This window comes from Chrysemys picta, chromosome 15, assembly GCF_011386835.1.
Source record: "Chrysemys picta bellii isolate R12L10 chromosome 15, ASM1138683v2, whole genome shotgun sequence".
Classification (NCBI taxonomy): Eukaryota; Metazoa; Chordata; order Testudines; family Emydidae; genus Chrysemys; species Chrysemys picta.
The window spans coordinates 19,258,714-19,280,585 of record NC_088805.1 but is presented as its reverse complement, the minus strand read 5'-3'; the positions used below and the strand labels follow the sequence as shown (position 1 = coordinate 19,280,585).

Genomic DNA, 21,872 nt, shown 5'->3' with positions numbered 1-21,872 from the left:
TTTTGTAGTGCTAATCAGGATGGCCCATTTCCAACAGTTGACAAGAAGGTGTGAGTAACAGTAGGGGGAAAATTAGTGTGGGGAAATAGTTTTTACTTTGTGTAATGACCCATCCGCTCCCAGTCTTTATTCAAGCCTAATTTAATGGTGTCCAGTTTGCAAATTAATTCCGGTTCTGCAGTTTCTCGTTGGAATCTGTTTTTGAAGTTTTTTTGTTGAAGAATTGCGACTTTTAGGTCTGTAATTGAGTGACCAGGGAGGTTGAAGTGTTCTCTGACTGGTTTTTTAATGTTATAATTCTTGACGTCTGATTTGTGTCCATTTATTCTTTTGCGTAGAGACTGTCTGGTTTGGCCAATGTACATGGCAGAGGGGCATTGCTGGCACATGATGGCATATATCACATTGGTAGATTTGCAGGTGAATGAGCCCCTGATGGCATGGCTGATGTGATTAGGTCCTATGATGGTGTCCCTTGAATAGATATGTGGACAGAGTTGGCAACGGGCTTTGTTGAAAGGATAGGTTCCTGGGTTAGTGTTTTTGTTGTGTGGTGTGTGGTTGCTGGTGAGTATTTGCTTCAGGTTGGGTGGCTGTCTGTAAGCGAGGACTGGCCTGCCTCCCAAGATCTGTGAGAGTGAGGGATCATCCTTCAGGATAGGTTGTAGATCCTTGATGTTGTGCTGGAGAGGTTTTAAATGGGGGCTGAAGGTGACGGCTACTGTTACTCACAGTATTTTCAGGTGGAAATGAAATTTTCAAGTTTTCCATGCATAAATTATCCTGCACGTCTAGACTCTGGTTTTGTTCACATTTTAAAAATACAAAAAGCGGTTGATGTTACAGTAGTGTCTGTGTGAAACATTGGCACTATTGGATGCTCCACTAGGGCAGGAGTTCTCAATCTTTTTCTTTCCGAGCCCCCCTCCCCCCTCCATGCTATAAAAAACTCTACAGCCCTCCTGTGCTACAACAACTAGTTTTCTGCATATAAAAGCCAGGAACGGCATTAGGGGGTAGCAAGCAGGACAACTGCCTGGGGCCCCATTCCACAGGCTTCGACTTCAGTCCCAGGTGGAAGGGCTCAGGGCCCCGGGCTTCAGCCCCATACAATGGGACTTCATCTTTGTGTACTGGGTCCCAGCGAGTCTAACACTGGCCCTGCTTGGTGGCCTCCCTGAAACCTGCTTGTGGTCCCCCAGGGGGCCCTGGATCCCTGGTTGAGAACCACTGCACTAGGGCATAGCAGCTTACTATTGCTGCCAGTCAACGAAGGCTGTGTCTACACTGACACTTCCAGTGCTAAAACTTTTGTCGCTTGGGGTGTAAAAAAACACACACACACCCCGAGCGACAAAAGTTTTAGCACTGAAAAGCGCTAGTGTAGACAGCGCTAAGCTACCACCCCTTGTTTGGGGTGGTTTTGTTTTATTGCTGTTAGAGCTCTCGCCTGGCGATAGAGCGACTACACAGTGCATCTTAGAGCACTGAGCTGTGTAGACGTAGCCTAAATTACTTCTTGTGACCAAATGGCGCAAGTCTGTGCTACAGTGTGGAAAGTCCAGGTTCAGATCCTGCCGAAGACCCATTGTGAAGCAACAAAACAGGGTGAAAGTGTGCATCCTCTGGCTTTGTTACATTTGGGGCTTTTGTGCAAAGATTTCATGGTCTCCTAGGGCTAGGACCATTCAAAGGGATGTCTGTTTGCAAAGTAAGACTCAACTCAAGGATACAGCCAGAGGGAATTTTTATAGCTGAAACAGCAACATCCAGAGAAACTGATTAAAAATCAAGCAGTCAAGCCAGGAGCAACTTCAAGAAACAAGCTTTGGACCAGTTCACTAATCTCCAGATCTGCAGAAAGTGCCCATGAAACCGATGCATCCATTTAGCAGAACTCCTTGTCCTCCTAGTTCAGTCCTGCATGTGGCTCATTAGGGTAATTACTGATGAATTAAAGCAGCTTGGCTCAGCACTCAGGCTGCGGGTGTGTGGGCTTCCCTGCTGGCAGGCAGCAGGTGTAAATGAACAAGATCTGTCAAAAAGGCTGATGACCCTCTTAATTCACAGCAGCAAACGGGGGACAGAGGTAGTACAGCAAGTTTAATAATTGATATTTACTCGGAAAGGTTAATGGCAGCAGTGATGCTGCTAATTTGTTTGCCCGTGCAAGACCTTGTCAGGTCAAATTGTCTCAATTTGTTCCTATGTGTAGGTGTAGTTTCTTTCCTCCAAAGTTTATTAAAGGGAAACAGGTCAGGTGAGGGAACAGGGGGACATACTACTGCTCAAGAAAGATTGTGTTCTCTTCAGTAACAGACTGGGTGAGACCTTTAACTTCGGAGGTTTTAGTCTTGTTATGTGTTTCTGGTGAATATTTGAGTTTGAGATTAAGGAATTAGTAACGTTGGGAATGGTGGACTCTTTTACTGTCTCTCTCTCTCTCTCTCTCTCTCTCTTTTCTCTCCTCCTCTCCCCCGCCTTTGGACATGTCCAGATGTGCTGTAATCTCAACCCTGCACGGGACCCTCTCTGAAGCTAAGCAGTATTATATTCTCCAGACTAGCTCAGTAGTTGGCCTCAGTCTGGGAACAGTGCCCTGCACATTCATTGAGAAGAAACCGAGGCATTTTAACTGCCACAGTACCAAGCGTTGAATGGGGGCTTTGTACAGGATGTACTAGAGCATTTCACTGTTGAGTGTGTGCACTGAAGCACCTCAGTGTTGTACTGAAGGGCGCTGTCTCCATGGGCATGGAGTGACAATGCCCTCGGAAGGTGCTAACGTGTGCTGGAACCACCAGCGATTGTCTCTGGCCATTGAACTGCAGATTATGCAATGAAATTGCACCCAGGGAAACAAGGGAATTTTATGGCCATTAAAAGTACCAATTTGTACAAACCAACATTTTAAATAGTGTAATTTAAATAGAAGCAGACTGATATGAATAGAACCTATTAATAAATTAAACACTTCCTTCCACCCAGTATTTCACAAGGAAATTAACAGAATAATTTGTTAGTAGATGATCCCAGGAATGTGGCAGTGAATGACATTTCAGCTCTGTTCTTCCTCCCCCTTTCCTTTTAGAGTCTTTGCAGAATGAAGTACTGGTATTGCTGTGATTTGAGACATTATCCCTTTCACTTAGTGTTCTAGGTTCAAATGTAATCAAGATCACAAGTGAAAAGGCGATGAGGGTGGAAGGATAGCCCAGTGGTTAGGGAACTAGCCTAGGATTTAGGAGACCTATGTTCAATTTCCTGCTCTGCCAGACATCCCTAAGAGGCATTTAGGCTCCTAGTGTGATTTTCAAAAGCATCTAGGCACCTAACACACATTGAAATCCAAGAGGTTTAGGTGTCTAGATGCTTTTGAAAATCCTGTTTGGTGTCTAAATACCTTTAAAAATCTGGCCCATAAGCCTCTCTCTGACTCAGTTGCTGATCTGTAAAATGAGGATAAAAGCATTTCGCTACCTCAGAGGGCTAAATACATACATTGTCTGGAAAAATACATTGAAGCTTGTGAGGTAATGGTAGATTTTCGAGAAATGAGTTGATTTGTCTCAGTACAGAACTATGACTTATTTTATTACATAATGTTACTGCATACTGACTGGAGACTCCACAGTAATATATCACACAGTAAATTTTATTCCACATAAATAAGCAGTTTCACTCTATTAGGGAGGTGAGGGGAGCTTTGTTTCTTTTGAGACCCCAATGTACTTCTAAACAAGTAATGGTAGCTCAGTATGGGGATGGGAGCCTTAGACATGTGTATATTAATAATAATTCCACACAGTTAGGAGTATGTTCAATACTGAAGTGGTTGAGGTCTGAATTGAGGTGCATTAGTAGTAGATTGTGAGGGAAATTTGCCTATTGTCTACCTGATCAGAGCTACTTGGCTCAGCCTGTCCCACTTCCCTGAGTGCTAAATTCACCTGTTCCTTGAATGCTAACAGAAAGGGATGCAGAAACAAGTGGGTAAGCCACCCTTTGGAAAAGTCTCATGAACTCAAGAGCATCTTCTCCACACTGCAGTGAAATTATAGGTGTGAACACATTTGAGAAACTGCGTTTGGTGACCTCAGGAACAGTTGATGCAGCAGTGCCTGAAAATCCTCTATTTGTTTTTCGTTTGCTCCCTCTAGATGAAGGTCCCTGCAAGCAGAAGTGGCAGAAATAGCGAAGAAGACAGCATCAGGGAGGCCACAAGCTCTCAGCGGAGCAGCTCGAGGGACCGTCTCAGTGATGTAAGTACCAGAATCAAGCGCTGCTTCATTGCAGCAATTCCCGCTGCTGACATGGCTTTTCATAAATCTCGCTGAACAAATGTTGGCATCCAGAGGTCACTGTGTAATAACTTTTTTTTATGTCATGATTGAATGTTATGGCATAAGTGGTTGAGCTGCCTTGCAAACACTATAATCATGGTGCAAATAATATGATAAGTGAAAGATCAGAGATGGGAAAACAAAATGGAATTGTTATTCCTGAGGGGAAAGATGGCTTGAGATTTTTGTAAAGAAAAAAGTTGTGTAAAAAGCTTTTTACCGATGCTTTTGTTTTTAGCTTCTGCATAGAATTATGGTGGATGCGAAGCTGGCTCACCTATTGTTATGCTTCCTGCCTCTGAAAGATGAGCATTTTTTGAGTGGTGGTGGAGAGCTGCCTTTCTCTCAGGAAACTCAACTCTACGTTGAGTGAAATGTTATGATAAAACAAAAGTAAATGGTGCCTTCGTGTGTAAACACACAAATGGGCTTTTTAGTCACCAAGAAATCAATGGCAGTGCTGGGATAATTTTATGTGAAGGCTTTTTGTGTTAGCAATTAGCATTTCGCCTTCATTAAAACATGATTTTTTACTAATTAGGACCTTTCCCGTTAGGAGAGATTTAAATGAAGAACAATAATCAAACGCTGGCACAAGCATGTCTGAAATATTAAATTTAACATTTCAATGGCAAGCCACAGAAATCCCAGGGCGAGCAGTTTTCATGTTGAGTTCTATTAATGTAAAATATGCTTCATAACTAAAACCTGTCACAGAAAACGGCTCACACCAGCCAAATTCAATTGGACAGTTAATTTAGCTTTAAAATTGAAAACACTACCTCTGCTTCAGGATGCAAAAGGAAGGAGGGGGAAAAAAGCCTTTGATAAGTGTAATGTATTTGCCATTAAGGCTTTCAGAGCCCATTCTACAGGAGAAGAAGGGGGGGAAAAAGAAAGAGGGGAAAAATGGCTCCCACAAATGTGTTTAAAAGCTGAAAGTATTTATTAAAAATGTCAGCAGAAAAGTGCTTCTGGCAGATTAAAGCGGGATTCGGCTTGACAGCTCTGACAGGGAAATGTGACGGGGGAAAATTCTCTCTACATGTTTTGAGTGTGAATGGGGTGCTGTAAACAGCCTACATGGTGGGAGGAAGGGGAAAAAAAAAAAAAAAGCTGTCCCTGTGATTTGCTTCTAGGATAAAGAATCTGAGCACACTGGAGAAGAAAAAGGGGGGGAAAATCCCTTAAGGGCAAATCATCTTGTGTGTGTGTTTTTGACTGTGTGTGTTTGGACAGTAATAGTCTTTTTTTTTTTTTTTCATGATTCTCTTCCTCTAGTCATTCTTGACAAGTATGTGATCTGAGGCAGCTGGTAACACTGATGCTGCTCAATACAGCTTGGGGGGAGGGGGGGAATAAAAGATTCAGACCTACCGATTGGTTTGAGTAGTTTAGGTCAAAGTATTTAGATGGCAACTGGTTAGCCAGTGTCACAGGTTCTTGGAGGCGCCTATAACATTGTAGGTGGGGAGAGAGCTATTTTCTCTTCCCACCCACCATCAGGGCGGCGAGTTATATGGGCCCGTGGTGCCCGGGCGCCAGCAATATTCAGAGCAACGGAGGCCCGGCTCCACCAATGTTCGGGGCTGGTTCTCTCTCCCAGCCCCGCCTGCCGCCCCTGCATGCCTCCCCGAGCGTCCCTGCCTGTGCCCTGGGCAGCTGCGCCTTGCAGCTCCGTGCTGTGCTTGCTCTGCCGGCTCCCGGCATCAACTGCCTCCGCAGGGTCCTAGCGCCCCCCCCACTAGTGCCAGGGCAGGCTGACCCTGCCCTTCCGCCTCGGATGGACGGACCCTTCCTTTTCCAGTGGGACCCTCTACCAGCACAGGGGGGCCCCCCACCAGCAGTCACTGCTTCTGCCCCACACTGGGCAAGAGGCAGCCCCATCCTCCAGCTACAGTGAGGGGCAGCAGCAGGGGAGGAGGTGCACAGGTGATGGCAACCCCCCTCCCCCTGCACCCACCACAGGGGAGGCAAAGGAACTTCCTGGACCTGAGAGGGGCCCTAGGAGCATGTGCAGTGATAGTGGTGCGAGGTGAGTGCTGCCCCAGCCAGGAGTAGCCTGCCTGCACCCCAAACTCCTCATCCCTGGCCCCACCCCACCCCAGAGTCTGCACCCCCTCACACCCCAACCGTCTGCCCCCTCCTGAGCCCCCTCCTGCACCGTGAACCTCTCATTCCCAGCCCTGTCCTACAGCCCCCACCCCAGCCCTCTGCCCAAGCCCACACCCCTCATCCCCAGCCTACCCCAGAGCCTGCACATTTTTACATTTTTTTTTAAATCAGCTTACAAGGCGCAGGGGGGGGGGGCACGCGGGCGCGGTTTTGGACCCATTCTGGGCACCACCAAAAATTATACAAACCTGCCGCCCCTGCCCACAATGTTACGGCATGAGAGCCTAAAGAATTTGACCTTCATTGAATTTTATTGGGTGTCTAACTCCGTAGGCTTCTCACAGGGAGTTATTCATCCAAGGAAATTCAGTGTGAGTCGGGTGTTCAACTCTTCCAGTCTCCTTGGAGACTTCCAGCCATGGTGCCTATGGGTAGGAGCATACAGTAGAACCTCGCTTATGTTGCTCTAATGACCCAGCGACCCATTACAAATGATGGAATTTTTCCAGTTAGTGACTAATTACATTGTTTGAAGAGCGAGGTTTATGAATCACAAAATGCACTTTGTTCGTTATTTGATGATTGCAGTTCAGTTTTAATTTACTTTTCACAACAATTCATCACAAGGTAGTAAATGTCTGGTAGCCTATTTAGTAACAGTTACAAAGTAATCCTTCAAAGGCTGCACTGTTGCAATCTGCTGGTACACTTTTGCAGAGAAGTGGGGAAGAAGACCCAAGATTTTTTGTGTGCATGCTATGAGGAGTGTGGATTAACATAGGATTCTACTGTCCATCCGATAAGGCCCCCATATGGCTCTATAGATGCATCTCCTGGCGTATCCTTCAAATGGATGGTGTGCAGTTGAAGTGACTTGACCCCTTATGTGTGGCACTCAGAGGATTAAACCCCCATCGTGCACTAAAGATGTAAAGGGAAGGGGTTTTATTTTCTTCCCCCTTAGGGGCTGCTGGAGGGATTACAAATTGAGGCTCTGAAACGCAATTGTCCTAGAGCGGTTACTTTTTCTTGCTGACATATCATGCTGCCTCAGGCATCTGGCCCATTGCTTGCTCAGTCTGACTAGCTGTCCTGCTGTTTCTCAGTGTGTTTGGGCTCAAAACAGTCTTGTGATGCCTGCTTTGTAATGCCTTCTTCTCCCACCTCCATCCCTATTAACTTGTAGCAACAACCAGAGTAAATGAAGCAGGTGCTAGCAGATTTGGCTGCTATACTGTGGCACAGCAGGTGTGCAGAAGGATGTATGCGTTAAAGTTACTGCTCTGGGAGCACTGTAGGGCCATCACGCACATTCCTTTGTGGCATTCCTTGGCTGCTCCTCTCTCACTTCAGTGCAGTTCTGCATTTAGGAGGTGCTATTAGGAGCAACTTCGTTTCTCTGTATGAATTGTTTCTTGAGATGACTTATTTAATGGGGTGCCAGTAAGATGTGTTTTATTTACATTAATGCATGTCTTTAGTCTCTGATGGACCATGAAGGCAAGAGGTGGCCTGGTCTGTCATGAAATAATTACACCCTATAGGAAACTGAAGTGAAGTGATTGACTGAGTGTGTGTGTGTGTCTCTCTCTCTCTCTCTCTCTCTCTCTCTCTCTCTCTCTCACACACACACACACACACACACACACACACACACACACACACACACACATGCACGCCCCCTTTCTCACACACACTCTGCTTTGGCACAGTGAAATTTCCTTGTGGAAAGAGCACTAAAGCTTTATAGTATACCAGTAACACTCTGTGTTGTACAGTGCATCTTTCCAGATGTTGCTGGGAGTGCCATTTATTATAGATTGTTGAGGGGAAAATGTATATTTTGATCTAGTGAAATTATCTCTGACTGCAAAGGTTTGATTTGCTGGGACTGGTTTCTCATCGATATGATAAGCCTATTATGGGAAAACGAAGTTTTAACCAATGTTTGCATGACAAATAATTCTTTTTTAAAGGGGTGGGGAAGGATGAGAATTTACACTTGTTTGTACTTGGAATGGTCAACGGTAAATTCCCTTTTAATTTATTACAAAGCAAAGGTCTCTGCAACACATGTTCTTGGTGTCCTAGCAGGTTCCTTTAGAACACAAAGTCAACAGCTGCTTTCCAAAACAGGATTTTTTTCTGCTATCTTTCATAGTAAGGTAATTGAAAGTTAGCAAAGAACTAAGAGACAGATAAGCCCCATTGCTGCTTGTTGTGTTGACCCAAGTAAAACTGGGAGGTTTGGGTTTTGCTCTCCCTCCCTTCTGTAATTGTCCTAATCTTTTCTGATGTCCCAAACAGTGTAAAAAATCTACACAGACCTTTGTATAATGGCTTTAAAAAAGGTTTTATCTTTTTCTTGACCCATCAGCTTAAGAACTGCCTGAATTTTAATGGATTTTCTCCCTCACTAAATTGAATGGATCGTCCCTCATTATCATTTAAATAGAACCCTCACTCCCTGTGAACGTGGAAAATTTGAATGTGCTAGTAGAGCTGTGATAATTTGAAATATTCGCAAGGTGGGGAGAGGGAGAAGAGGAGGCAGCAGAGGACAGAATTGCTGAATGTAATTGTCATGGATTCTCAATTTTGTTGCCACAAGATGGGAAAATAGACTAATAATTGTCTTCCAACCCTAGTAGAATAGTTGCCCTAGTTAGCTGAAGCTAACACTCTAATTGTCATGGGGGCACCTAGATGAATGAGGATGTATGCAGGGCACAGCAAGGGCTAAATTGAGTGATATACTAAGGCAAAGAGCAAATTGGCAATTATTGGCCCAGCTGAAAAGGTTGGCAGGTGTGCTGCTTTCTCATGAGCCCTTAGGGGGAAATTGGAAATATAAAATATCGACCATAAATACTAGCTGATTAGGAAATATGTTGCAAGAGGTGCTGGCCACTTTAGAGACAAAACTCTCTTTTTCAGGAGATTGACTTAGGCCGTGCACAAAAATACAAGCCCCTGTAGTAAGTCATTTTGGGCTTTTTCTCTCTTTTCTCCCAGCTGCCTGCTTTGAAAACATTTTTACAATGTAACAAGCAAACAGAAATCCCTGTGTCTCAAAAGCAGAAATGCGGAGTCCATCCCCCCCCCCCCCCCCCCCCGCCCGCCCGCCACCCCCTTCCTTGAATGTTTTTGGATCCGTTTTTGGATCAGTGTTTAACATATTACATAGTCTAGATGTGAAATCCTTTCTCCGGTAGAGGTGTACACTAAAGCCCTAGTGATTTTCCAGCTGCACATGTATTGTGAACTGCTCTTCTTTGTGTTCTATCAGGCTTATTGTTTTTCTCCCCTTCATGTTCCTACACTTTGTACTACACTGCCCACTGCTGGGGCAGATGGATGAAAGCAGCTGCAGGTGTAATAGCAAGTGCAATACTGTATGCCAAGCTGATGATCTATTGGGTATGCCTGGGGCTTAAGTCCTTTCCCAGGACAATGATCAAACATCAGAAGCATAAAAGAATCCTGTGGTCTCCACCCTTATTTGTCCACTTCACAAAACCATCACATAGTTTGGCACATGTTAGTTCACAGTCTTAGCTCGGGATAGAGGAAGGGGTTTGGAAGAGAAATAGTGTAGTGTGCTTACAGGTGAGGAATAAGATGCATTGATAGTGCTCTTTGGGGCTCAGGAATGGAATAGCAAAGGTGATGTAGCCTGGGAAGATGGTGCATTGGAGGAGCTCCATCGGAAGCGTAAACTTCCAATATTTAGACAGTAAGCTCTTTGGGGCAGATGTTCTCCCTTATTTCACATTTATACAGCCGCTGACACAATGGGGTCCTGATCCTGAATGGGACTGCTGGATGCTGTTGTAATACAAATAAATAGTGCTAGTTGTAATTTAATAGTAGGAGGAATTGCAAGTCAAGTTGGAGGTGCATTCACGTGCTGTTGTGGGGCTGAGGAATGGCTAGCAGAGGACAGTGCAAGTCAGGAGTTGGATGCATTAACAAAGCTTATGTGGGAGGACAGGAATAACAGAAGGTATCGTCAGTTGAGATAGAAGTATGTTGGCAGAGTTGTGTATGGAAAGTTGCATAGCATCTGAAATTTTGTTTAGCATCCTCATGTTTTCTTGATTGACTATTGATCTGGCCCCAGAGGGAGAGCAACAGTGCTAAAATGGATGTATGCACAGATGCCTACCAGCCAAGGACTGCCTATGGATAATGGTCACGAGAGAACCAATTTAGAAGCCCCACACCATGACTGTACGCTGAGCAGAGATTCACTAACAAGCTATGGACAGGAGTATAGTAAAGGAGGAGCAAGAGTTAACAGGGGTGAAAGCAAGGTCATGAAAAGGAAAGAGGATTTAGCTGAGTTGGGAGAGAAGAGAAGGGAGAGGGTCTTTTATTACAGGGGGAAGTGTGACCTTACAATGTTAGCCCAAGCCTCAGAATTGAGAACTTCTGAAGCAGAGTCGCAGTTCTTCCACTGACTTCCTGCGTGGCCTGGGCCAACTCATCTTGGGCCTGACTTTGAGAAGGGCTTAGCATCTAAGGGTGTGTCTGCACTGTAAAGGAAAACTTGTGGTGCCAAGTCTCAGAGGCCAGGTCAACTGACTTAGGCTCGTGAGGCTTGGGCTAAAAATAGTAGCGTAGACATTCCCACTCAGGCTGGAGCCCAGGCTCTGAGACCCTCCCAGCTCATCCAATTTCAGAGCCCAGGCTCTAGCCCAAGGGGGAACGTCTACACTGCTACTTTTAGCCCCACAGCCTGAACCCCACGAGCCCAAATCAATGGACCTGGGCTCTAAGACTTGGTGCTGTGGGTTTTTCTTTGCAATGTAGACATACCCTATAGCTCCAGTTGAACTCAGTGAAAACTGCTGGGTGCTCAGGGCCCAGATTTCTCAGCTGAAGTTTCCCCATGTGTGAAATGGGGAAACACATTTTACTGACTGGCTTTTGCAGGGTGATATGAGGATGAATTATACTGATTTGTATAGCGCTCTTTGAGAAATGCTAGATAAGAGTGGAGTGGTGTTATTTGGGAGGTGGGTACTCTGTACTGGTAACCCCAAAAGTTATCAAACCATGACCCCATAAATAATGAGATTGGCTTAAAAATCATGATTTTTTAACCCAAAATAGTAAATTTGGGGTTATTTAATGTTGCTTCTTGGTTTTTGACCCTCGAGGATGCTTTTGAGTCACATTTTCAAGCTTTTCTCTGCAAGTATGAGTACTAGAAACTTGCTTCTTTTAAAACAAATGTAAGTTTAGATTCTTATATAATGAGTTGTTTCTAGGTGCTGGGGCTCTAAACAAAGCCTCAAACATTGCAAAAATTGTGAGAGTTGGTGACACTTGTTACCCAAGCTGAACCTGTAGTGAGATTTGCAGCAGCCTGCGTGGAATATGGAGGGAGGAGCCCAGGTTTCAGGAGGGCAGAGTTTTGTAGGAGGCACCAAAAATCCAGTCTGTTTGCACATGGCTTGAATGCCAGTTGCAGTTGTAGCATTTCTAAATAGTTCTCTCAATAAAAACCAGTTTAGTTTTAGAAACCGTCATCTCATGTTATTGCCCAGAATGCAGTATATGGAATAAGGTTCACACATCACCAGGGATCCTAGTTTTCCATGATAAAGAAAAGCAAAATTCTCCGATTTAAAAAAAAAACAAATCCGCATTTTTCTGCGATTAAAATGAAACGCTGAACCAGGGGTCGGCAACCAGGGGTCAGCGCGGGCGAGGGATGTGCTGGCCGTGGCTTCCCGCCACCCCCATTGGCCTGGGACGGCGAACCGCGGCCAGTAGGAGCCGTGATAGGCCGAACCTGCCAATGCAGCAGGTAAACAAACTGGCCCGGCCCGCCAGGATGCTTACCCTGGCGAGCTGCGTGCCAGAGGTTGCCGACCCCTGTGCTGAACTTTAGTTTCTCTAGCCACACTGTATATATAGGTGTCAGTTGAACACAATGATGTATTGTAAGTTGAGAGCCAGAGCCCTGCCACCCAGAGCTGACAGCAGATCCCTGCCCATTCTCCTGATTATCCGAATGTTTTATTATCCGATCCAGCCCCGGTACCATTTAGATCGGATAACTGTATATGTGTTTATTTTTTTCACAAAATGTAAAAACTAAAGATTCTCTGTAAAAATGCAAATTCTGTGTTTTTCCATGGCAAATAGCTTTCTAGGCTCCATCTGACCATCACTAGTCATCAGTTCTCTTTCCTTGTCCTTTCTGTGGCTGCTAGTGCTGGGATTCTAATATCCTCTTTCATAGGAGGCTCTCTTTTTCCTAAAGGCTTGTCAAGCCAATTACAGAAATTTAGAACTTACATAATTTTGTATCCATTAAGAAATCCGTTTAGTTTTTAACTGTTGCAAACATTGAAACCCCTTTGTTTATATGAGCATATAAAATGGGAAAATTAAAGAGAGAAGATGAAGCAAGTTTTGCATAACATCCAGAAATCACATTGTGGTGTGGTTATCCAGGCAGGTCCTAGTTTCTAATCTGAATGAATACTTGACGCACTGTCTGACGTTTGGCAAGTCAATTGACCTCATTGCATTAGCACAGAGAGGGGTGTGACTAATTGCATAAAGACGCTCCTGGTTAAACTACAGGCTTATTGCCGGCCTCTGTTGTCCCCTCCCTCCCATCCAAAGAGTGAGGTCTGGTTTTTAAAGCCCATCCTGGGAAATAGAAATACTAGATCCCACCAGTATTTAAAGGCTGAAGTTGAACTAACATGATGGTGATAAGAGTGTTATAAATGCCTGGATGGATAGATGGAGAATTTTGCCTCCTTGTATCTCAACTCATCCTGCCTATAAAACTGGATAAATGGCATGGGGCCGTCTGAGGTAAGTTTCCCTGAATAGAAATTAAACCAAAAATTAGTTTTATCGGGATTATTTATTAATTCTTCTCAGTGCTGGCTAACAACATCATGCTGTATGGACTGTGGGGAAGATAAATTTGGACCTGTGTTCTAGAGAGGAGACGGATAGTTCAGAGATTAGGGCACTAGCCTAGGAGTTAGGAGATCCAGGTTCAGTTCCCTGCTCTGTCATGGACTTCCAGTATCACTTTGGGCAAGTGACTTAGACTGGGCTCCACAAAGGTACTTAGGTGCCACTGTGATCCACAAAATTCCTGCTCAGCTGCCGCCTAATCCTAAAGTCACTCAGTGGCTGAGTTTTTGCAGTAACAGTTCCCTAGGTGCCTATGTTCTTGCCTCTGAGCGCGCACAATGCTGCCTCCCTCTAGGCACCCAGACATCTGTCTCAAACTGGGAAAGACAGGCATTCGGCCACCTAAGTTGCATGCAGGGCCTGATCTGGTGGGCCTGCTCTGAGGCTGGGGGTGGTGGGGTAGGAGGGATTTGAACAGGGATCTGCCACCTCTCGGGTGAGTGCTCTCACCACTAGACTATTGAGTCATTCAAGCTCTATCTCTGGCCCAATTAATATTTAATTATTAAATTATTTAATTAAGTGGAACAACTTTAATAGGAGAGACTGAGGGAGACCCATATAAGAATATTCCATAGCCTGGTGGTTAGAGCACTCACATTCAAGGTGGCAGATGCCTTCTTTTCCTCAGGCGGAATGGGGAATTGAATCCAGGGTATCCACATCCCGGGTGAATACCCTATTCACTAGGCTAAAGGTTACAAGGGAGGTTTCCTTCTACCTGGCAGTTTGATATGGAGTTAGAAGCCCCCTGAGCATGTCTAGTGGATTGGGTTCTGTATGCAACTTAGGTGGCTCAATGCCCATCGTCTCCCAGTTCATGAATCGCTAGCAGAGATAGGCACTGGACTTAGGCACTGAACTCTGAAAGAGGGGCAGGGCTTAGCACACACCGATCTTGTTGGCATCTGCCATTGGCTAGCTTTGGCCCTAATTTTGTGGATCCCTCGTTTTGTGGATCTCATTCTAAGATTACTGTCTCTCCCCATCCATTCTATAGGAGCCTAGGCGTCCAACTCTGGCTTTGTGGATAGCAGTGTTCCTGTGATTTTCTAGGAGTTCTAAGAGTTGGGCGACACTCAGTGTCACAACCTCCAAGTCTCTCATGTGTATTTGGGCCTTAGCCTTTCTGTGCCTCAGTTCCCCATCTGTAGAATGGGAATAAGAGCACTTCCATTCCTCACAGAAGTGTTCTGAGGATAAGTACATTAAAGATTGTGAGCTGCTCAGATACTATAGTGATGGGGACTATGCAAATTTCATAGATAAAAAGGACAGATTAACTCTATTTGGTATTAAGCTTTTCTGACCCCAATTTTTAATCTATGTCATGACTCTATTACCCAAACTATCAAAGGAGATATCTCTTTTGCTTAATCAAAATACAGTGGGATGAAGACATTTGTATTGCTAGAGAGAGAGTAACTCTTAATAGAAGTTCTTAAAATCCAGCTAAAGATCTTTGGCACAATCATAGTTTTGTCATGATTCTCCCCCACCCCAAATTACAAGCAATGAAGCAAGTCTGAGCACGGATCAACTGACTTAGGCTCACGGGGTCAGGGCGTATGCGCGAGAGGGCTAACAATTGCAGTGTGGATGTTCGGGCCTGGGCTGGAGCTCTGAAGCCTGTTGAGGACGGTGTGGGTCTCAGAGCTCAGGCTCCAGCTTGAGTGGGAACATCTATGTTGCTATTTTTAACCACGTAGCAGGAGCCTACCTGAGACTCACTGCAGTGGAGGTTTGTTTTTCTGTGTAGACGTACCCAAAGTCAATGGTTCAACTCCATTCGAGATTGGAAAATCACCGGAAGGCATTTGACACCTTGTTTGTGACCTACATGGAAAGAATTATTGCTTGCATCTCTGTTCCTTATGGACAGGTGCCCGTATTAAAGTGTCATCCTATCACAATTAATGCTAATTGGCACCCTCGTTGGCAGACAGGCATAGGATTAACTGGGCACGAATTACCCTCTTGCGTCTTAGATGTCACCCCTCTAGAGCAGGGTAGACACAGTTTAGTGGGCAATATGAACAAGTTTGCGCTGCTAGTTGTTTCACAAATGACTTGTTATTTGTACCGTTTGTTTACTACTTTGTGTTTCTCAGAGCTTGCCCAGTGAAATTCACACCAAAAAATCATGTCTCTTTCATTTTCAGGCAGCACAGTAGTGCAGCATTATGTCATTTGGGTTGCAAACCAGGGGAAATGCTTATTTGGTAAAAACAAAACTAAAACAAGATAAAATGATTCGCTTTGATTTGAGTGGGAGAGGCCTATATTCTTAAAACTGGTGCTCCCAGTTCTGTTTCTGCTGACAGTCATGTCTTTGTGTATGCAGCGATGATTCATTACATAAGGGTTGAGTAAAGGCTTCAGGATTGGGGCCTGTTGATGTGTTTAAATGGATTATCCTGAGGTAAAATCAAAAGAATCTCATTCTAGGAATGCAGATCAAAATGCATGGATATTACTCTGGTACTCTCACGACACTTATCATTTGGGGCTTTTAGAGGTTCTGAATGCCGCAGTTGGATATGGATTGTTTTTAAAGAACTTAGAATGTTCCTGGTTCTCCCAGAAAACAACAAAAGTCAGGCCTATATTAGGGGACGTCCATGCAAACTGCTGTGGAAGCGGGGGTCTTGGACTCACATGAGTCTAAATATATGAGATGTTGGAAGGGATGTTAAGAATTAGATCCAAAGTGTTACCAATGACTAGCTTTACATATGCAGTGAAAAGTCTATAACAGAAAAATATCCTTTTCCTGGTCCAGGAAATGTTAATATTAAATTTGGGGGGGGGGGGGGAGTATCTTTGTAACAGTGAGCTTTTTAGCTGTGAAAAATGTCAATGAAGTGGCATTCGATCATCATTATTTCAGGTACAACATATTATGCACTGATTGCTGCTTTTGTCTTTTTAAAACAAAGGATGCTCTGAGCTGCATTTAAAATCCCATAAGGGAGCTGGTAATGAAACCTCCTGTTCTTCCGTTTTGCTAAACTCCTTGTCAGTGTCTGTATTTAAACTGAAAGGTCAAGAGAGTTAATACAGCCCCCCTCCCTCACCTCCCTACTGAGCAAATATGTTGCCTCCTTCTCAGTTCTTTGTATGCCTTATTTTTTATGTTTGATATGTTGACTATATGGGCAAGCTATCAAATTGGCAGAACAGGTAATGTAATTTATCTGCTGAATATCTTTCTGCAAATGGGGTGATGTTATTAACATTATGATGAGTTCCCTGGTTTTTAGTTTATTAGTATTTGGGGGTTGTTGGTTTTTTTTTTTTTTTTTTTTGGTAGCAGCTCAGAAATCCCATAAATGCTACTGCCCTTCATTTCATTACTCAGTAGCTTTATTTCCAGCCACTTTACATTAAAAGACTTATTTATAACCCTGAACCCTTAGTAATGTTTAGAGACAGAGGTCAGATCTGTGTGTAATATGTGACAGGCTAAAGCCTAAACATTGTAAGCAATTTAATTTATGTTACTGCTGTCAGAGAGCTCTCAGTCAAAGCTTCACTGTTCGTATGCAGCTTGGAAGCCTAGGATCTGGGGATATCTGAGTTGCGTGGCTTCTGTTAGTAAGCATGTGGAGTGGTAATACAGAATAGTTGTTGTTAAATTACAGAGGGAAGTGGGGATCACCACTGATTACAATTTTGCAGTCACCTAGCATTAAAAACGCAGGATGTCGGTGCTTTGTAACCTTCTGGTAATGTGGTAAATGATTCCCGTCATAGCTGCAGTGTGACAAGCAAGTCCTCAAGTTAAACCTTCAACAAGCTGGACTTGGGACAAAATGGGTGGGTTTTCTCTCATGCTTTTCTACTCCACATCTAAGCTATATCAAGGCATCTGGGACCATTAGATTATCTCAGAAATGGGCAACTATGACTCCTGGATTCTATCTTGAGCTCTTCCACTAACTGCTCTGTCATGTTGGGCAGTTCTCTTAACCTTTGTATAACTGGGTTTACCCTGCGTGTAAAAGGGGGTTAATAAAACATAGCTATCTTGTAAAGCATCCTCAGACCATGCCAATTGCTGGAGGACTGGCTGGTCACATGCTGTTTGTTCCTTTTCTTGGCTTCCAGCTGCTTCTAGCAGGAGCCTGGAGGCCTGGAGCAGCAGCTGGGAACAAGAAGAAGGAACCAGCCTAGTTGCCTCTATTAGGGTTCAGTGTTACAAAAGAGGAGGAGTAGAGGTATCAGCCACAGAGGGAGAGTAAAGTCCACAGAAACAGGCAATGAGACAGCTCAACAACAGATCCAGAGGGAGAAAAGGACCAGGTGGCTGGGCAGTCTGTCCAGTGAAGCAGAGGAGAAAGGGAATCAAGTGGCAGAGTAGCGTGTGCAGGGGAGAGGAGAGTAGGGGCTCCGAGACATGGAGAAGTATGGGCAGGGGAAAGGGGTGGATTAGAGCAGATGGGAGGAGGGAGGTGAAATGAAGAGCGAATTTACAGTAAGGTTTAATTGTACTCAAAAGGGACAGGACTTCCGAAAGCTGCTTAAGATAGATCAGAGCATTCCCAGTATTGCTGTTCCATGCAAGTGCAGTTATCACAAGGGAGCTATCACAATGAAGAATGGGAAGAGGAGGTGGTTTGTACAATCACTGGCCGGTGTAGAGGGGGTTTGCTCGGTTGTGAGTGAGAGGAGAGGTCTCGCTGCATGATCTTAAGTGGAAGGGGAGGTGGTCCATGAGACAATCTGTCTGGCCCCAATTCAAGATTCCTAAGGGCAGGTCTACACTTAAAATGGTGCATCAATTCAGCTGTAACGCTTAAGTGAAGACACTCCTATGCCAATGGGAGAGTTTCTCCCGTTGGCGTAGTTAGCTACGACCTCTCACAGAGATGGATTATGTGGACAGGATAAGCTCTCCCGCCGACATAGTGCTGTCTACACTGGGGGTTAGGTCGGTGTAACTACATCACTCGGGGGTGTGGATTTTTCATTAAATCTGTAGTGTAGACGTGGCCCAAGTGTCTGCTTAAGTCCCTTGAGGTATGTCTACACTGCAATCAGAGGCTAACCCAGGGGTCTCAAACATGAGGCCTGCGGGCCGCATGCGGCCCGCCAAGCTTCCCACACCACTCCCCGCCCCTTTGCCTACCCGTGGGATTGCCTCCTGATGCTGCAAGCGCTGCGCTGCTCTCTGAAGCAGCAGGCAGCATGCCCCTTTGGGCCGGGGGAAGGGGGAGGGAGGCAGAGGGCTCCGGCATTGCCTCCTTCCAGGCACCGCCCCCCACAGCTCCCATGGGCTGGAAACAGGGAACTGCGGCCAATGAGAGCTTTGTGGGAGGTACCTAGAAGAGCGGCAAGAGCCGCACAAGCAGAGAAGCCTGAGCCCCTCCGTCTCCCCCAGGGGCTGCAGGGACACGGTTCCAGCTGCTTCCTGGAATGGAGCAGCACGGAGCCGGGGCCAAGGAAGGCAGGGAGCCTGCCCTGGCCCCAGTGAGCGCCGCTGCCACCCCGGAGCTGCTCTAGGCAAGCGGCACCAGGCTGGAGCTCACACTCTGATCCCCTTCTGGACCCCCAACTCCCTTCCCTGAGCCCCCTGCCACATCCCACACCCCGCCTGCACCCGAACTCCCTGCCCTGAGTCCCCTGCCACATCCCACACCCCAACTCTCTGCCCTGAGCCCCCTGCCACATCCCACACCCCTCCTGCACCCCCAACTCCCTGCCCTGAGCCCCCTGCCACATCCCGTACCCCTCCTGGACCCCCAACTCCCTGAGCCCCCTGCCACATACCACACCCCTCCTGCACCCCAACTCCCTGCCCTGAGCCCCCGCCACATCCCGCACCACTCCTGCACTCCCTGCCCTGAGCCACCTGCTGCACCCTACACCCCGACCCCCTGCCGCACCCCTCTTGTACCCCACACACCAACTCCCTGCCCTGAGCACCCTGCACACCTCTTGCACCTCAATTCCCTGCCCTCAGCCCCCGCTGCACCCTGCACCCTTTCTGCACCCCCTGGGGGCAGCATTGGGGTGGGGACTTCAGGGAAGGGGTGGGGTGGGGACTTCAGGGAAGGGGTGGGAAGAGGTGGGACAGGGGTGGGGCCTAATTGGAAGGAGTGGAGTGGGGGCGGGGCCAGAGGCAGCGGCGGGGGGTGTGTGTGTTCAGTGATGCGGCCCTCGGGCCAATGCACTAGTTCTCATGCGGCCCTAGGGGTCATCTGAGTTTGAGACCCCTGGGCTAACCTGTGCTGCCAAACTTCTCTGTTATTGTAATTCACATGAGCTAGATCAAAGCTACCTTGAATATGTCTGCACAAGGATGACCAGATAGCAAGGGTGAAAAATCGGGACAGGAGGTGGCAGGGGGTAATTGGCACCTATATAAGACAAAGCCCCAAATATCGAGACTGTCCCTATAAAATCGGGACATCTGGTCACCCTAGTCTTCACTTGCTGCTGTCACACCTTTGATTGCAGTGTAGAAATACCCTTTGAAGTCAAACTTAGGGCATGGCTACACTAGAGTGTTTACAAGGCGCAGCCGCACCCACCTTTCGTCGGCTTAACTACTCCAGCCCCCGTGAGTGGCAGTCGCTATGTCGGTGGGAGAAGCTGTCCACACCATCGCTTATGTCGGTGTAACTTATGTCACTTGGTGTGTGTGTGTGTGTGTGTGTGTGTGTGTGTGTGTGTGTGTGTGTGTGTGAATAAATCACCCCCCTGAGCGACATAAGTTACACCGACATAAGCTGTAGTGTAGACATAACCTTAAATTCTGTACTAGATAGGGATGAATTTAAGCACATCCCGATTACATTCTTGAATCGGGGCTTCTGCTAAGATGTGGGCCACATTATGAATAAATGTGAGAGACTCCACCTCAATTGAAAAGAGCTATTGAACCCCAAATAACCCCCCCCCCCCACACACACACACTATAGTTTGTCACAATTTAAGTATTAAAATAGCCTTTGAGGCAGCACCTGTAAATGCTCTTTGACTGTTACAAAGTGACTGGGGCAGCAACATGGAGAATGCCAGAAAATAGCTGAAGAGGTGCTTAGTTGTAAAGTTTCCCCCAAAAAAATTGGGTTGGGGGGGAAATCTCACAATGTTACTTATATTACATTACACATAATCTCTCGCATTACTTATTGTGGCATATTGTTTCCTCCTACAGAGTTCTGCTCAATCGCTTTCAGGAAGAGGCTATTCCGTAAGTCATTTTACAGCTAATTCTTTCACTATTGTTGCTGTTGATTGCAGAGGTTTATATTACCTGTTGCATATCCACTGACACTAAGGGAATACAAAACATGAAAAATAAGCTTTGAGCAAAGCACTGTCTTGTGTTTCTAGCAAGAGAAACCTTCTGCACACGAGAGAACGTTGAATTGCCTATTTTCAGGTCTCTGGAATTTTGTTTTCTTCCTGTTCTCCCCCACCCCCCAACTACTTTTGACTAGTCAATCAGGTAATGAAAATTTAAGAAATAAAAAGGAGGAGATTTTCTAAGATAGATGCCTGTCTCCCATTGATTTTCTAACTACCCCTTTGTGCCTTTAAAAATATTCCACCCAAAACCAAACCAAACAAATGTTAAATTCTCTTGCTGGCAAACACTGTGCTGTATAACTGATCAGAACAGAATAAATCTTACTTGATTTGAAAACCGGGTAGCATGATTGTTTTTGCCTCCAGTAAACCAGGATGCCATAATTATAGGCAATGTTATAGGCCCTGAGGTTCAAAAGTAGATACATGCAGATGCAGTTCCACAATGGTTTTTAACTGGCCATTTGTATGTGCAGATACTTGAAGTGACTTGTATGCACAACAATGGTATTTTTCCGTGTAGATGTGATGCACTCGTTTGTACATGTGCCTTGCACTCATCCACCTGAAAATCGGGCCTACAAGTGTATTGTATGGAATTTATATGAGACAAGAGACACACAGGTATACGTTTATTGAAGACATCACTAAAGTCCTGGATTTGTATTACACACAACTCTTAGGAGAAATGTATGGCATTTAGATGCATGTAATGACATTGCTGGTCTCCTATCAAGTCATGTGTTCTCTGATTACTGGTGCAGAGGTTGTAAGTGAAGTTGTATGATGATCTGAATTAGAAGTGTGTTAACCCATTTAACAATCCCTACATATACTAACTGGCAGTAGGCACTCCTGTTGCAAGTTCATCACGATGTAAGTTTTATCTTCTAGGTGAATGACACGGAATGTGTGTCTTATATCAAGAGCCACCGCTGCTTCCTTTTAACAATATAGTTTAAAAAGGGGGGCAGGTTGTTACATATTGTTTATGAGGTTGATGTAACAACCTGACACAGAGCCTTTTAAAGTAATTGAGAATGATTCTTTTTAATGATGTATGTTGTACATTTGTCCATTTGACACGAGGGGGAGAGAGAGAGATTATCTGAGTAATGTGATGGAACCTGTGCGTGTCCA

The 21,872-nt window shown here is 45.5% G+C and overlaps 1 protein-coding gene across 21 annotated transcripts in view; it reads left to right on the top strand.

Annotated features, from left to right (window-relative positions):
• FBRSL1 (fibrosin like 1) overlaps positions 1-21,872 on the top strand; it is a 717,289-nt gene that overhangs the window by 336,875 nt on the left and 358,542 nt on the right. For 19 of the 21 annotated variants that reach the window (XM_065568032.1, XM_065568034.1, XM_065568031.1 and 16 more), the window contains exons 3-4: positions 4,161-4,262; positions 20,578-20,613. In XM_065568032.1, the coding sequence (XP_065424104.1) occupies positions 4,161-4,262; positions 20,578-20,613 (138 nt within the window). The remainder of the gene's footprint in view (positions 1-4,160; positions 4,263-20,577; positions 20,614-21,872) is intronic. The other 2 variants (XM_065568038.1, XM_065568033.1) reach the window with 1 other exon arrangement.